The sequence below is a fragment of the Syngnathus typhle genome, linkage group LG11 (genome assembly GCF_033458585.1).
Source record: "Syngnathus typhle isolate RoL2023-S1 ecotype Sweden linkage group LG11, RoL_Styp_1.0, whole genome shotgun sequence".
Taxonomy (NCBI): Eukaryota; Metazoa; Chordata; class Actinopteri; order Syngnathiformes; family Syngnathidae; genus Syngnathus; species Syngnathus typhle.
This window is the reverse complement of record NC_083748.1, coordinates 3,697,749-3,713,606: the sequence shown is the minus strand read 5'-3', so window position 1 is coordinate 3,713,606 and position 15,858 is coordinate 3,697,749. Positions and strand designations below refer to the sequence as shown.

Genomic DNA, 15,858 nt, shown 5'->3' with positions numbered 1-15,858 from the left:
TCTTATGGCTGCAATGTAACTCAATTTGTAAAATTCTAATTGACTAGGCACAAACATGAAACGTTATTGCACTGGGAAACCTCACCTTAATGGAAATGTTGCATTTTTCTTTCACGAACCTAGCCTGACAATCATGGTGAAGTCATGACAGTAAATGTGTATTAAAAAACATGGAAGGCCATAGATATAAAACAGTCAAACACGAATAAAATTAGGGAGGTTTATTGATGGCAGCTTAGCATTTTTTTTTGCTGTTACACTGACCAAAGCAATTATTTTATATTAGACGTAACTATAAAACCATCAAACTAAAAATTACGTACTTCAGCACGCACTGTTCCTAACCTCGTATGCATGCGGGTAGCATCGTAAACCGAAAACCCTCTGCATGCACACACGGGCGTGGCGTACAAATAGACGCAGCGTCAAGCAGAGGGCGTGGCGTGGCGTAAGATGACCTGGCGTGGGACCCTGTGGGAGGGCGCCTCAGAGGTGACCTACTTCTCTTGATTGTCAGCAGAAGGCCGCTCCATCAGCTCGCTTTTGTACGCGCTCGCTCAACTGTGTCCATGTGATGAAGCTCATCACACACACGCACGCACACACACATGCACACTGCTGTCATGGAGTCCTGAATTTATAACAGCCATTTATTAGCCTTCCCCTTTATCGGAGAGATGCGACGCCTGTGATGCATGCGCCCGGCAGCCAATACGCCACACTACGGTCCAGATGACCGCGAGTTGGCGAGCCGGGCGATGATGGACGTTGCTCGTGTGTACGTGAAAGACACAAAATGGCGGCGCCACATCAACATGGCGGCCACACAAACACACACACACCTGGGTGCAAAATGTAGTAAGAGCGTGACAACTATTTACATGGAAAATTGAAGTAAATGAATGGCTTGCATCACAAACACGCACTCGACTATGCCTTCACATTCATATAAATAAACATCCCATAGTAACCCTCCTCCTCCAGTTAAAAAAAAAAATGAAGACCAGCTTCACCATGAGTCCTTGAGGAGGTGACACCGTTTGACTTCAAAAATGTCCTTTCAATACACAGGTTAGGAAGTCCATTGATGTTCTTTGCAAAGCCCACGAGACCACAAGGCAGCTCTGATAAGATATCCATCAGTGCATCACAGTCTTTTTTTTTTTTTAAAGGGCACACTGGAATAAGAGGCAGGCTAGAAGGAGGAGAAATGTTCTGGACTGTCAAAAGGGGGGGGAGCATGTAGCCAATCGATTTCATTGATGTCCATTTTCTGCCACAGAAATCATTCAACACGTCCAAGTGGTTAAGATACACTTCGGGTCAGTTTTTGCAGGGTGCCAGCAGCGTATAGCCTACAGAAGCAATTGATCTGTAAGGGCACCAGATGGAGGACTCCGTAGTGTGTATGTCTTCAGGGCAAGACCTTCATCACGCACTCACTGACATATTAAGACGTTTGTGGCCCTGAGAAAATGACCCAAGAGTTTGGTGTTTTAGCGAGTCAAACTTTTTTTGATTTAGTCTCACCCGGCAGTCTGGCGGTTTAAATTAGGCAGCAATAAAAAAAAACAAAAAACTTGTTGCTGAAGAACTCATAGTGACCCTAAAATGGTTGCTTGAAACCAAAATGGCTGACTTTTTCCATATTATTTCAGACATGGGATCTTGAGACTTTTTGTGGGTGTCCTTGTGATGGAACAAACTGGCTTCAGGGGGTAAATTGAAAAAAAATCTCAACAGGGTGAATGAATTACGCTTGTTAGGCATGTCTACCCAATTTCATGTCCATTAGTTAAATAGCCTCAGGGATATTTTTACCCAACTTTGGACATTTTTTAGCCCACTTTTTTTTCATCCTGAGTGAATTTTGACGGGTCATGTTGGCGACCTCTAAAATACTTTTTTTTTTTTTTTTTTTTTTTTTTTTTTTTTTTTTACAGATGATTGGATAAAAGAAAATTGGGCGGTCAGGACGATTTGCTTGTTCTCTTCCCTTTGAGCAAGGCACTGAACCATTGTATGAGTATGAGCAGGGTTGAACTTCAACTTTCTCGCAATAAAGTGCACACATAAAAGCTTGTGTGTGTCAGACTGCCGATGGGGCGGGGGAGGTGGTGGCAGAAGGGGGGGGTTGTATAGCCAGAGGTGATCTGCGGGGCCATCTGCTCGTTCTCGACTGGCGATGACTGCTGGAGAGAAACGATGGCGCACCAAAACTGCCCAGGGATCCTCTTTTGCTCTCTCTCACTGCTGTCAATGGAGCAGCGGGTCCTTCAGCAGGAAATAATGAGTCATGTCCAAAAGAGAAGGAGAGATGCAGAAGCATGGAGGTGGAGAGGGTGAGCATGGATTTTTTTTTTGGACTATTTTGCTCAAGGCAGAGTGAGTGTTCATCTGTCCTCCATCTGGATGCTTCTGCCGTGTTGCTCTCACCATGAAATGGCCTCTGACTCTTCCTTCGGTCTTCTTGAGTTCATCCTTTCACAAGCTTTTATTGGTGTGGGGCTTCATCTTGAGGACCCACTCCCCTCCGGAGTTGCTGTTGTACAAATCCAGTAGGTATGTGTCGGGGTCCAGGCGGTGCTCACCTAAAGGAAGCAGACCAAAATCGCATCCACATTACTGCATTCCAATACAGAATGGATGAAAGCGATTGCTTCATTAAGAGTGTCATTGTGCCGCCTAGTGGCGAAGTTGGCAAATTACAGTTTTCCCAGATGGAGAATAGCTTTCGGCCATTTTGAGCTCGCATGTGCAACTGAGGCACAGGCGAGTGGGTATTAACGCTCTCCTGTGAATGCATGAGTGTATGCAGCGTTAGCATTTGTGTGTTTTGATTGAGTGCACGCTGGGTTACATAAGAGCCCGCCAGCGCTATCAACTCAGTGGGCAGAAAGTCGTGCAAATGGTGCAGAGGACGGACGGCATCAAGCACTTACCGATGTTCCCTCCCACTTCGTACAGGGTGCACTCCGAGTAGGACACGGAGCCATTCCTGTAAAGAAAACAACATGTGTTTCTGTTATACCTTTAAAGCTCTGAATGGTCTTTTTGGTGAACTACATCCCTCAGGTTTATTGACATTTATTGACATTTTCCACTGTTCCAGTCATGACCATTGTTCTCCGTATTAAAGCCCTTTGAGATTTTTTGTTTCCTTTTCAAGTCGAGGACTTGCAATGTACCTTCGGCGTTGGCCCTTCCCAGTTTCAGGTCCGAGAATGAACTGCTGGTAAAAGTGGGTCAGCAGGTCGGACGCTCGCAAATCCTTGTTGATCTGGAAGTCCATGCAGGCGCTAAACTGGTCCCCAACGTAGATCTTCACCCTACGGCATGCCTGCAGAGAGCAGGACCGCATTCTTTTAAAAAAAGACTTCGAAACACCAAGTTGAACCAGATCTGCTGTTTCAATTTGGATTGTAGGCTCACATTGGAATGAATGAATAAATAAATGTGCCGATAGGCGAATCCGCAATTTGTGGATTTGTGGAAGCTCACCTCTGAGGTATTTTTCTCAGGTTTTTCCTTGCTCTCGGTATGGCTCTTCCTCAGCAGGTTCTTGAAGTGGTAGCGCCGGGTGTTATTCTCGTTCAGCTTGCGCACTTGGTTCATGACAAAAATTGGAATCTGTGGGGAGCGAAGACATCAAAGCTCAGAATACACATCGACGAAAAACTCTTGGTAAAAAGCGGTGGGCGCCCGCGCACCGTCCAAAGCAGGTCCTGGTAGTGGATGAGCAGTCTCATGACATCAGCGGCCTTCTCCACTAGCCCTTTCTCGGCCCCCTCGGTCAGCCTGCTGGGCACGGCCTTGTGGAGGAACAGGTTGGGAGCCATGATAGTTGCCACGGCCCACAGGTTCATCCTGTTCCTCTTCTCTTGGGACACCACCTTGCTGAGAAACTCCAACAGGGCCTTCAGTGAAACACGAAGAAAGGCACAAATGAAGCATCATCAACAAATTGTTCAGGTGCACGTGGACTGCACAAGATTTAAGCGGGATTTTATCAAGTCGCAAATTCTGCTCAAGCTCATCCAATAAGGTGTTATTACATGCCAAAATAGAGCAAGTATATCTTTGATAGACTTTGTTTTATGTACTGGGATTGAGTCCATATGCCACGGCTACATTGCTTCAGGGAGGAAAGTGAGTATGGCGACCCCAAGCGGACAAAAAAAACCATGCACCTCAAATTGTTGTTTAATAATACAAAATCTATTTTCATCCAATAGGAGCACTGTTTCAACTCATGATTGAGATGAGTCATGAAACTGCAAAGTGACAGTTGGGACGGCAAAACAATAAATTGTGGAAGGGTGAGGGCAGCTGCTCATGTTCTGCAGGTGCATCACATGCTCCTCTTTGATCGTCTGACGGTAATCTCCATTTAGTCGCTTCACAGATTTGGCAATACAAGTGCGTGTTTGGTTCAGGGTGAGAGTTTACCACATGCCCGTCCATCTATTTGCATGATAAAAGATGCCAGTGTGTGTGTGCTTCACCCACTTTCACTACTAAAAGCTTCCTTGCCTTGTTTGTAATTTTGGTGTTAAACACAAGTGCAACCACACAATTAGCTGTTATGAAAGCTTCAAGAGCGGTTGCCAGGCAACCACTGGAATCTAAGGCTTGGCAAAAAAAAACCCCACACGTCTTGTTCCCAAAACTATCACTATGTGATTCATTTTTCTGTCTCATGTAATAAATATGCAGTCAAGTGTGTGCGTGTGTTTGCTCGTGTACCTTCAGAGTGTTCCTGTTGGCTTCTGGCAGCAAGAGAATAAGGAGGTTCAGCACGTGAAGTTTCTGCTTGAGCTCGGTGATGTCTGGTAGAAGCACAAAGCAAAGGTGAGACAGTCTGAAGACATACGTGTCACGCACACACACTCATTTCCTCTGTGCTTGCGGAGGCGTAATAGGATGTCCCAAGATGGATGGCGATGTGACAGGGGCCATTAGCTATTGTCTATGTTGGCTCACGCCGTTTATCACCACGCGTCAACTTCCTCACCATCAGTGAGCCATTAATCAGACGATCCTCATATTGAACCATGTTTTATTCAAATAGATCAAAACAGATGAGTGCCACACCGCTCTAGAGGATGTGAAAATGGAGCAACATACGGAGCTATAAAAAGTGTCTTCTACTGACCTCTGACGGCGCTAAAGGTGTTGAGGTACTCAGCGGTGAGCAGAGGAGCGGGGAGCTCTCGGATGAATTTCTTGAGAAGCGCGGCGGCGTCGTTGGGACTCACTTCCTCCCATTTGACCTGGCCTGTATAGAAGTTGGCCTCCAGGTTCTGTTGCAGCAACTGAGGGCAGAGAACATACTTTGAGAACATTCTCAAGAGTTCTTTGGTTTGGCTTTTGCTACTCCAATTGAATACCTTGATTCTGGACATAGATCCTGGAACCCGCAGGATCCCCTCGGAATCCACTCCCCTCTTCTCCAGGAAGGTTAATATCTGACAGAGACAAGCAAGTAGAAATGATTTGATCTGAGCAGACAAAGTCACCTTTGCTCAGCACTGCTGCTGCATTCAGGGTGTTGTCTTACAAAACCAACCCAAAAAAGGTGAGGCATCATTACCACGAAAAAAGAAGACACGGTATTTTTAGCTGGAAATTGGCACGGCACACAATACGTTTTAACTTTTGACGTTCGCTTGTATAAAATATATATTATATATATATATAAAACACTTTCTGCATCTAGAAAAGGTACAAACAATAATTTGTCCTCCAGAGGCAAATCTATTTCCCTCCCCCCTAATTCCAAAAAGCTAATTTCACCAAAAATTATTTGGAGCGTTGCTTGCAACGTACAGTACATTTAATCAACCTCTGCTACCTGTCAACCCAAATTATCATTGGATCAGAATTCCTCCAATGTGCCCTTCCCTTTTTAATAACACACCAGCCCTACCTGCCATTGCAATTACACAGCATGGTCATTTTTTTAACATTGTACCTTACAATAACGCCTACAAATTCTTTTGGATAATAAGCTGTATTGTCCTGTACATCAGAAATATTAAAGAGCACCAAAGAGTCTAAAAACAGCTCAGCTCAAAACGTGCACACGCACGCATTATACAACACGTGCTGTCTTACCTCTTGCAGGAAGAGAGGAGTGGTTGTCGCCATCTTGACTTTCTGGTCGTTCTCAAGCAACGTGGCCAGCGGCACGCCGAACAACGGGCTCTCTGAGACGACATGTTTATGTGCTCATTAGTTTTAATTCCATCAAGTCAAATTCTATCAACGGTAGCTTATCAATAAAATTCTTATGTGAAGGCTTGTTTACATACTCTATACAATGACGCCATAGTTACTAAGTCACCATGCAGGAAGCTGAAGAACTATGTTGTCCTGCCCTAGTTATGTTGGCAGCCTGACAAACAAACCATGGAAACTATTTCTCATCTGTTCTCACCTATTTATAACCTTCCACCTTTTTTCTGTGTGTGTGTGCACGTGAGACGCCATACCTGACATTTTCCTCTTAGCCGTCTTGTGCCGCTTCACCTCCAGGCCGAAGAGGTCGCACAGCGCCGTCATATCGATGAGAGCCAACTGGCGCACTTTCTTCATGTCAGCGTGAGACAAGTCTTGAATTCGAGTGACTCCCAGGCGGCACTTGCAGCAGATTAACCGCTGGTGGGGATTGGCGGCGAGACAATTGGTTGGAAGAGGAACAAGTAAGAAAAAAAATGGTTGGGTGAAAATACAACCTTGGCATGTGGCCAAATATATAGTGTGGGAGAAGGCAGACATTGTCGCTGATACCAGCCAGCGCCAAAGGGTTGGATGCTTACAGGTAAGGTCGCGTCCTCCTTCCTCTGCTGGATATTGTTGGGAGACATTCGGGCCCGATTGAACAAGGCGGCGTTGGCCTGTTCACAATAAGCCACTTCGGTGTAGAAAACCTCCGTGGGAGCTGGACGAGGAACGCAACGTTCAGAGATATAAATAAACGCATGCGGTACCACAACTGACTGACAACTTTCCTTTGTCAAGGCCTCACCTGAGCGTGAGCTTTTGGAGACTGATGCCCTCGTGTTCTGGGTCAGTTCTTCACTATGCTGAGACTCGGAAAATCCCTGCTGGAGAAAAGTATTTATCAGGAAATACAGAAAGTGTTGCTGTGGAAAAAGCTTCCTTAGGACATGCGTGAGGCTCACCTGACGGATAGGCGTGTCGAAGATGTCGCGTACGTGGCGCGGAGCCGTTTTGTTCCTCTTGCGTAGGGACATGGTGTAGGTATTAACTCTGCGCTGGACTGCCTCGGACTGCGCCGGCGTTAGCGTGGACAGAAGCCCGCCATCCAAATCCGCGCTGTCCTCGCTGATGAGGGGGGATAGACCGGCATCGTTCAGCCACCACTCCTCTTGTTCCCCCTCTGACATGGACACACACACGGACATACATTGGACAACATTTCCAAAACATCCAGGGGTGCAGTAACTATGTGCATATATGACCCTGAGAGGAACATAGCTAAAAATCTTGAGTAAGTATACGGATCACAGTATACGCCCCATTGATGCTATTGCTTCATTTGCCTGCTAATACAATACAGCATGAGCTAACATTAGCTTTGTTTGCAGGTCGGAGGACACAAATACCTTCTGACCAAGCTCCTTTCTGTAAGAATGCTCGTGTGGCGTCACCGTCTTGAATAAACTCAAAACACACGTGTGAAGGGCTTTTGTTACGATATCAAACGTAAGGCATTTTACACAAAGGCAGTCATGTGACCATGCTGCATGTGGCATCTTAAAGCTTCATGAGGACCTTTTTCTTTTTTTAAATCTCCAATTGATGACTTAAAGCCAACAAGGAGCCCCATCATCACAACAATATGAGCTGATTAAAGGGCAGTCAGATCATTGGGTGAACACAATGAAATTGATGTCAATACAAATCAGCCCTCTTGGCCACCGATTGCGTGTCGTCATGGTAATGTGTTCTCCTCTGAAAGCTGATATGTTGCCATGGCAAAAGCATCATTTGAGCAGTGAGAAAGCAAAAGGCTACTTGAATGACCACTTTTACCTTCCGATTGTCGGGAATCCCTGCGGAAGCTATCAGGCTCCGCGAGGCCACCTCCCAGTCGGATGTTCTCCACTTCGTTTTCCCAGAAGGATTTCAGGTCCTGGGAGCGCGGCGAGGGCGGCGGCGTGTGTGCGCTGTGCTCAGCGGCAGCTGGGTCCTGCAGGCTGGCCCAGGGCTCCGCGCTCATCTCGGTGGGGCTGGGATCTCTGGCGCAGACATACACACACGGGAAGAAATCACAGGCGTGCATGCAAACAAAAGGACGCTGGAGGCGAGGGGCGAAGACTGCGGGGGTGGGGCGGGGAAGATGGACGGAGGAGCCGGCACGAAGATGGAGAGACAAAAGAAGCGGGATGGAGAGATGGAGAGGAGAAGGCGAAGGGGAGGGCGGGTGTCTATTGTTCCTGCCAAAAGTAGCTTGGTGATGTAAAACCACCACTAGATGTCACTGTAAGAACGTAACTGTAACTCCAACGCTGTTTAATTAATATAAATAAATATATCCATCTATCCATTTTCTGTACCACTTAGTCCCCACGGGGGTCGCGGGCGTGCCGGAGCCTATCACAGCCGTCATCGGGCAGTAGGCGGGGGACACCCTGAACCGGTTGCCAGCCAATCGCAGGGCACACAGAGACAAACAACCATACGCACTCGCACTCACACCTAGGGACAATTTGGAGTGCTCAATCGGCCTACCAAGCATGTTTTTGGGATGCGGGAGGAAACCGAAATGCCCGGAGAAACCTCACGCGGGCCCGGGGAGAACATGCAAACTTCACACAGGGAGGGCCGGAGGTGGAATCGAACCCGCACCCTCCTAACTGTGAGGCGGACGTTCTACCCAGTGCGACACCGAGCCGCCCTAAATAAATAAATAAATAAATATATATTTTTATTTTTTTTATTTTCGGTTTCATTAGTGAAGTTCAGTTGTATTCAACTTTTAAGATCAATATGTTTGCATTTATTCCTTCAGAACTGATTGCTTGGCTATAATTATCATTTGACGCAACACATTACAAAGTCTTTTTATGGTCACATGCAAAACTGCAATAAGGTGAGTCATAATTCACTTTTGGGCATCACTACAGAAATGTTTTTTTTATGCAAATGCGAGTTTAAAAAAAAACCCCAATGTGTGTATTTCTCTGTACAGGTTCAATCATTCATTTTAAATGAATATATTTGTCTTTTTTTGGTTTTCTGTACTTTAGCCAAGCGTTAATCATAAAATTACGCATGTCACGGTGGCTTACAACAATATCAAATTCACTTTTTAGGAATTAAAAAAAATAAAATAAAATACACCACTATGCAAATTTCTTTTGAGAGTTTCCAGAAGCATGCCAGACAAGTAAGGCAGAGACACAGGATGTGACCAGATGAGCCACCACGCCCGTGTGGCTCAGTCACATTCCAAAAAAGCACAAATCAAATCGCCAATCCCGAGCCGGGCAACATAATGTAGCCGTGACCGCAATGTTCTTGACAAGCCTATCTAAACAAAGACAAGCTCTAATACCAAAAGACAAAGGCGAGTGAGATGAAGGCCAGATTGTCAGATCAAAAGTACACCAAGTTATTGATTGACTTCTTTTTAAAAAGCACACAAGTAGTGAATCAGCACAGGCGAGAGCAACAATGAGCTTTTCTCATTAACCGCCTCACTGCTCACCCGTTTTTTGCAAGTGCTAAATTGCCTATTTCCTGCTAATTAATCAACCCATTTGTCTCATCTGCCGCACAAAATGCTGTAATTTGTCAGAGTGGAATGCTCGGAATGTGAGCGCTTTTAGATTTAACGTGCGAGTTATTTAGAAGCGTTATTTGCTTGGGGAAAAAAGTGCTCAAGTACCCATTTTCTGTTGATTAAGCAACGCTGGCTCATCTGCTACGTGTTAACTGTTTAGAAAAAAAAAAAAGGTGCTGTAGCAAATAAAGTGATTTATACCCTTTCCAACCCGATGTTCAAAAGAGACAAACTAATCAAGTTGTAATTCAATCAATGCAAGGAAAGTGTTACTTATCCTCATAGAAAACAAGTTTAATGACGTAAGAAAAGTTCCGACTTGACTTTTGCAGGGTTCCTACCTGGATTTCTTGCTGTGTACTTTTCGTGTCTTTAAGATTCTGACTCTCGTCGGTTTCCATCGTGAAAACTGCACGGTGGGCTCTTGTCCCCTGGTCACCATGACCTCCTCCCTGCCTCCCATGTTCACGGCGCCAAAATAATCCAGGAATTAAGGAGTACGGTTAAAGAACACAACATATGAGGGTGTTTGAATTGCTGTCCTGGATGGCAACAGGAAGGTCTGGTAAGACTCTTTTGTGAGGAGGTGTGGGAGCAGGCTTGAATGCCATATGGGAGGGGCGACGCCTTGAATGTGAAAGCATGGTTCTCACCTGACCTAGCTAAGGTGACACGCCCCTGCTAGGCGTCACAAGATAATCGTGAAAGAATCGACCTTTTAATGAAAATACACTAAAGCAGACTGTAATTGGAGTTATCTACTGCTCAGTCCTGGGGAACATATTTTTGGGCCCTTTGTTACCTTAGTGTCCAACAATGAGCCTTTGCTCTCTTTGTGCTTTAATGACTGATTAATTTCCAAAAAATGAGCCTCTTTAAAACAATTGTCTCTAAAACAGTCTGTTTTAAGTGAATCAAAGCGAGCGTGTGGGTGTTCATTGCTTAACAATGACGTAGCTGATGACTTAGTTCCCAGCATGGATACCTGGGTTTGTAAGGTAAAAAATGGGACGAAAAGGCACTTTACTCATGCGCAACAGGTCTGTCACAAATTGGCAAACATTTAGCAAATCATCTGCCAAAAGTGTAAAATTAAAAAATATATATATAATAATAATAAAATCACAACACTACATACGCTTGAACAAGTCAAAAGCAGTAAGAAATTTTCCCCTTTTGAACTTGCATATTTTCATCTTGACATAATTTCTGTATAACGTGGCTGAGTGTGGCGCAACACAAGCCAAATAAACAATTCCAGCACTGTGATGTATTCCACTGAAACCTGCAGTGCAGCTTTTGCATGAATGTAGAGTAAAAAATTTAAGCTCAAACATAGAATGTTCAAATATTTTTAGTTTCCCTCCAAAAAATTGGCAAAAATCTGCCTTTTCACCCCCTGTGGAAGCGCTCCCTATATATTCACTGAAAAAAACTTCCTTATTTGTGGTATTGAGCTCTTCCTGTCTTATGATTTTGCAGAACTAGCTAACAATTGTGTTGGGAACCTGTCTTACATTCTTTTTGATTGCCAACAACAGCGACTAGTGAAAATGTCACATCATTAATATTATTTTGATTTGAAGTGCCTTGAACAGGAAACTACAGCTGTGGGCAGAAAACAATGGACAGAATGTCAAAAGTGTTTTTTTTTGTTGCCGATGGAGTTGACTTGATAGCACTAATAACACAAAGTAACCCCGGCTTGGCTCTGTCAAGGAATAAAGTAATCGGCTGGAAAAAAGAAAAGGTGCCCATGTCGAAAGCAAGACCAGGTTTAATCCTTGTGGAGGAATTCCACTTCAAGCTCCTTAACCTTTACAGAATGTAACAAGCCACTCACGCATGCTTGACAAGGATTTGGAGACTGATACTAAAAACATGCTTCCACTCACTCGCTTCTTCCCAAATCTTCAAGTTTAATACTAGGACCACCGAGTCCGATCCTACCTGGCCTTGGCCCGCCCGATGCCTCGGGCCGAGAGCAGGAGCAGGGCCACCGAGGCGCCTCTCCCCCACGGCATCCCGCTGATGGTCCCCCCACCAAACTGGAGGAAGCAGCAAACTGTTTCCTTGCACTCGCTTCAGCGAGCAAACACATCGCTAGAACAAGGACGGCCCGGGTGCTTCCACGCGCGCGTATTACGTCGCATCCTGTGGAAGGAAGGGGGTCTGCGTGAGGTGCAGACCGCTTCAATGGACAGCTGCACCACCGTCCCGTCCCGTCCCAGCCAGCTGGGTGGATAAAATTTTGTTGTTTGGTTTCGGCGGCAACTAGTTCACTTATTATATTGAATGGTTTACTGAACACTGATGTGTAGAAACTGCTTGGACTTATGTGAAACTTGATCTCTGCTCTTTTGTCCTTATGGTGGTGATGTCACTTATTAACAACACAGGTGGACAGAAAACAAAAAAGTTGGCGCAAAGTAAAAATGTAAATACTATTTTTGTTTTGTGTTGAATCGATGAATATGCCCTATATTGAATTCCCCAAAATATTTTTATATAATTAAATTTTAAATGTATATTTTTCTGTATTTTAATTTTTTACGAACTCTCCTTGTCTGGTTTCACAGGTGTGTAGTGTTGTGTAATCTGTGACAATAGAATCACTATGGCATTGAAAATTTAACAATAATTCAGCTACAATTGTACCCAAAATTATCTAAATCTGTCAAGACCTTTGCAAGAGATTAAAAGTGTGGATTGAACTTTGAAACACGGCGTGTTACTTAAGAAATGCAAAAGCATGCAAGCAGCTCAGGGATATAAATAACACTGTTGTTTGGGGGAGAAAAAAAGAATCACGGGAGGTCGTAGACGCATAATGCATGACGTCATCAATAATATTGGTCGCCAGTTAATGGCATTATCGACAAACCACATTTATGGACAATTTAGTCTTCAATTAAGATAGCACGCATGTTTGGGGGATTTGTAAGGAAGCCAGAGTACCTCAGACCTGTGAAGCAGACATGACCAGGCACGGGAAGGCACAACCTAAACTTCAAATCCCAAACCTCAAAACTGTGAGGCAGACGTGTTAAGCATTCGGATCAGAAGGGTCATCGGGCTGGGAGCGCAGACCCGCAGACACGTCGTGGTGTGTTGCTAACTCTCAACTTATTGGTGATTTTCCCAGTCGCCTCTTGGACTTTGTGTCTAACCAGATCAACACAGATTACCGCAAACACGAGAATCTGCTTGAGGATTTAGCGTTCCTCAACAGCACTTTGTGTAAACCTTTCACCACTGTCCACAACAACCATTTTCCAGCGTGAATTTCCACGCAGCTTTCTGCCTGGCAAGACCTTGACGTGTCAAAAAGAATGCGTCCGTTCTTGCTCGGTGAGGGCATACCTGACAAGACAAGGCTCCCTCCCTCTTAAGCCGAGACCTTACTCGCCTTCTCTGACAAACACGCTTAGCTCACGACAGGAGGAGAGAGTGCTCCAGGAGGTCACGGCACGTTTGTGCGTGACCCCGCGGATGGCATGTGACAGCCAGATCAGCCTCGTGCCCCGTTCATCCAGATCGTTGCAAATGGGCCACGTGCGGTCAAGGATGTGGGCGGCGACAGGAAAGTGGAGCACACCGTGCAAAGCAGGAGAAAAGTCGGGGAAATGGATAAGAGTGACATGGTGACAGAGGAGGATAAGAGCGGCGGCTAAAGACAACAAGAACGGGGTGGCACCGTGGCAGATAATGCAAAAAATTCAACTGGGTTATTTCATGACTCTGCACTTTTCCCAGTGTACGAAATTATAGGGGGGGGGGGGGGGGTTGCCTTGGAATGACGTATCGTATTGTAGCAAACTTGCAATTGTGTTACGGGGATTGCTCAAGGAAGTAAAGACAAGATGCATCCATCTAGAAAATGAAAGCTTTCCATTTGAAAAACAGGAACATGGGCGTTCTCACCAACTATCAATGGCATCATTCATGGTGGCTCATTAATTCATTACAGTGACGCTCAACTGGTTCGGGGAACGAGTCGAGCAAAGCTTTAATCATCGCTGTGTATTCAAAACAAAAGCCACTAGGCAGACAAAAACCTATAAACTAGACACATTCGTGAGAGCTCACCTGATGAATAGCAACATGCAATAACTTTCCTCCACAGTTAGCTCACATAAAATGAGCCAAGTATCTAGCCAAGTAAACATGGCAATATATTTATTTATTATTTGGTTTCTAGCTACTAAGGCTGGCTGATTAATTAATGCAAATTTGTTCTGAGGAAATTTTTTTTTTAGCAGCTTCAGGTGTTAAAAGTGACGGGGCAATCGCGCAAAACTTTGCCAGGTGCATATTTATAAATTGAAGAAGTGATTTATTTAAGTTGGGAACTTTGACATAAGGTATGTTCTTACAAGCCGCAGATATTTTGCCTCGCCTTGGGCCTCACCTGCACAACCTTAGATAGGAGAAAAGAGCGCTGAAGGGCTGGGACATGATCCAACAACAGAACACAGTTATGCCACCGTGACATCTAGTTATTATCGTTTTCATTACAACTGTCAAATTATCCAAATGTGTCAAGGCTGAAACGCTTCACGCTCAGAAATGATGGCCTCGGTTGAAAACTTTTATTTTTTTAGTAATATCACGATTGCAAGCTTGCCAACAAGCAGACACAAACAGGAAATCGAAAGCCCGTCACCACGGCAACCAGAAACGCTGTGATTTCGTTTTGAAAGGAAAAGACAAGCTAGCAAAGGTAAGCTGACACAAAAGAGTTCCTTACCTCAAGAATCAGCAGCGACTCCATCTCAGGCGTGTGAAAGCTCAACTCTTTCTCCGTGTGGAGTTTTGCTCTTCTTCTTTGCCCTGGAGATCAACAGATGGCACAGGTGGAGATCAGTCACTCTGCTGGCCTCCCTGATGATGGTGAGGTGATGCTAATGAGACTTTACTCCACCACCACCACCACCACCCCTCATCTGGTAGCTGACGTCGTCACACTTATTTACATATTAAACATGAAATAAAAATTAAACGTTGCTCAACGTTAGAATGAAGGGGAAAAAAAACCTCACCGGAAGTCAAACATCTCTAATGACAATATCCCAAACTCATTAAACCTAATTTGTGATAATGACATCTGTACTGCCGTGATAAAATTAATCTTTTGCTTGTCTCCTCTTTATGTCATGACGAATGTTGACAACGTCAGTCAGAGTTCATTCCTGACATGCTTATAAAGGCCTGTTAAGTGAATCTCGTCTGCTTGCGCACAGTCAAGGTGGAGAATGTGCTCCGATCTGACATCCTGTTTTTGTTTTCATTGCCCTCCTCTCAGCTCGCCCGCTTCATTCCAGACATATACGCGCACACACATGGATGAAGAGACAGAGCAGCAGAGGTCGCAGAGGGTCTTAAAGCAGCCCACGCTCTTCCTGCTATTGTTTCATCTCAGGGACCCTTCGCAAGGGCTAATATCCACTCGTCTGGCTGTTCTGTTACCATGGCGATAGAAGCCCATTTTCAAACTCCCTAAACAAGAGGCATTTATTAACGGTACTGACACGGAATGAGGTTACTAAGAGGTAGTCAAGCTGAAAATTTTACACCTTCTAAGCAGTCAAAAAAACAAAACCCAATTTCACTCTGCATGTTAAAAAAAAATGGTTGTCTATTTTTCACATCGTTTTGCATTAACTGTACTGACATCAAACTGGGTGACAAAGTCAAATTGGACAATTTTCTGCTGTTGGAAGTCCTTGAAATAAAAGTCCTGTTTTTCCATTTTGTATTCTGAGCAATGTTGACGGCGGAATTGTATGGCGGTGGGCTTACCTTGTGACATGTGTGCTTTAAGCAGGATTGCTAAGTTCCTTAAGGCCTTCAGCTGCTTTAGGAGAGGCTGGGAGAAGGGCCTGGCATCTGCTGCTCACTCTCCTGGCACCTAACTATGTGAAAACAATTCAGTGCTATTAATGAAATGCTGACTTGGTTGAAGAAGAAAAACCACAATGCCACACAAAAATTTACTTTTACTAGTAATAATAATAATCATGTCAGAGCCAGATCGTTCGGTT

The 15,858-nt window shown here is 44.8% G+C and overlaps 1 protein-coding gene and 1 long non-coding RNA gene across 5 annotated transcripts; one reads left to right on the top strand and one right to left on the bottom strand.

Annotated features, from left to right (window-relative positions):
• Positions 1–206: 206 nt before the first annotated feature.
• On the bottom strand, positions 207–11,923 carry LOC133162245 (rho GTPase-activating protein 40). 4 transcript variants are annotated; one of them, XM_061291316.1, is made up of 16 exons: positions 10,156–10,885; positions 8,062–8,267; positions 7,188–7,405; positions 7,031–7,109; positions 6,822–6,943; positions 6,495–6,660; positions 6,118–6,209; positions 5,391–5,468; positions 5,156–5,315; positions 4,747–4,829; positions 3,711–3,917; positions 3,502–3,630; positions 3,189–3,340; positions 2,943–2,998; positions 2,437–2,591; positions 207–2,274 (listed from the first exon to the last, which is right to left on the bottom strand). In XM_061291316.1, exons 1-15 carry the CDS (start codon positions 10,275–10,277, stop codon positions 2,485–2,487), a joined length of 1,977 nt encoding a protein of 658 aa, XP_061147300.1. In that variant the 5' UTR covers positions 10,278–10,885; the 3' UTR covers positions 207–2,274; positions 2,437–2,484. The 4 variants fall into 4 exon arrangements, with proteins under 4 accessions (XP_061147300.1, XP_061147302.1, XP_061147298.1 ...); XM_061291318.1 differs by lacking the exon at positions 10,156–10,885 and adding an exon at positions 11,765–11,923 and having other exon boundaries at positions 207–2,591; XM_061291314.1 differs by having other exon boundaries at positions 207–2,591; positions 10,156–10,884.
• A 1,980-nt stretch (positions 11,924–13,903) lies between these two features.
• Positions 13,904–15,565, top strand: LOC133162716 (uncharacterized). The gene is made up of 2 exons (XR_009716264.1): positions 13,904–14,707; positions 15,120–15,565. It is a non-coding gene; the product is annotated as an uncharacterized LOC133162716 (long non-coding RNA).
• Positions 15,566–15,858: the final 293 nt, after the last annotated feature.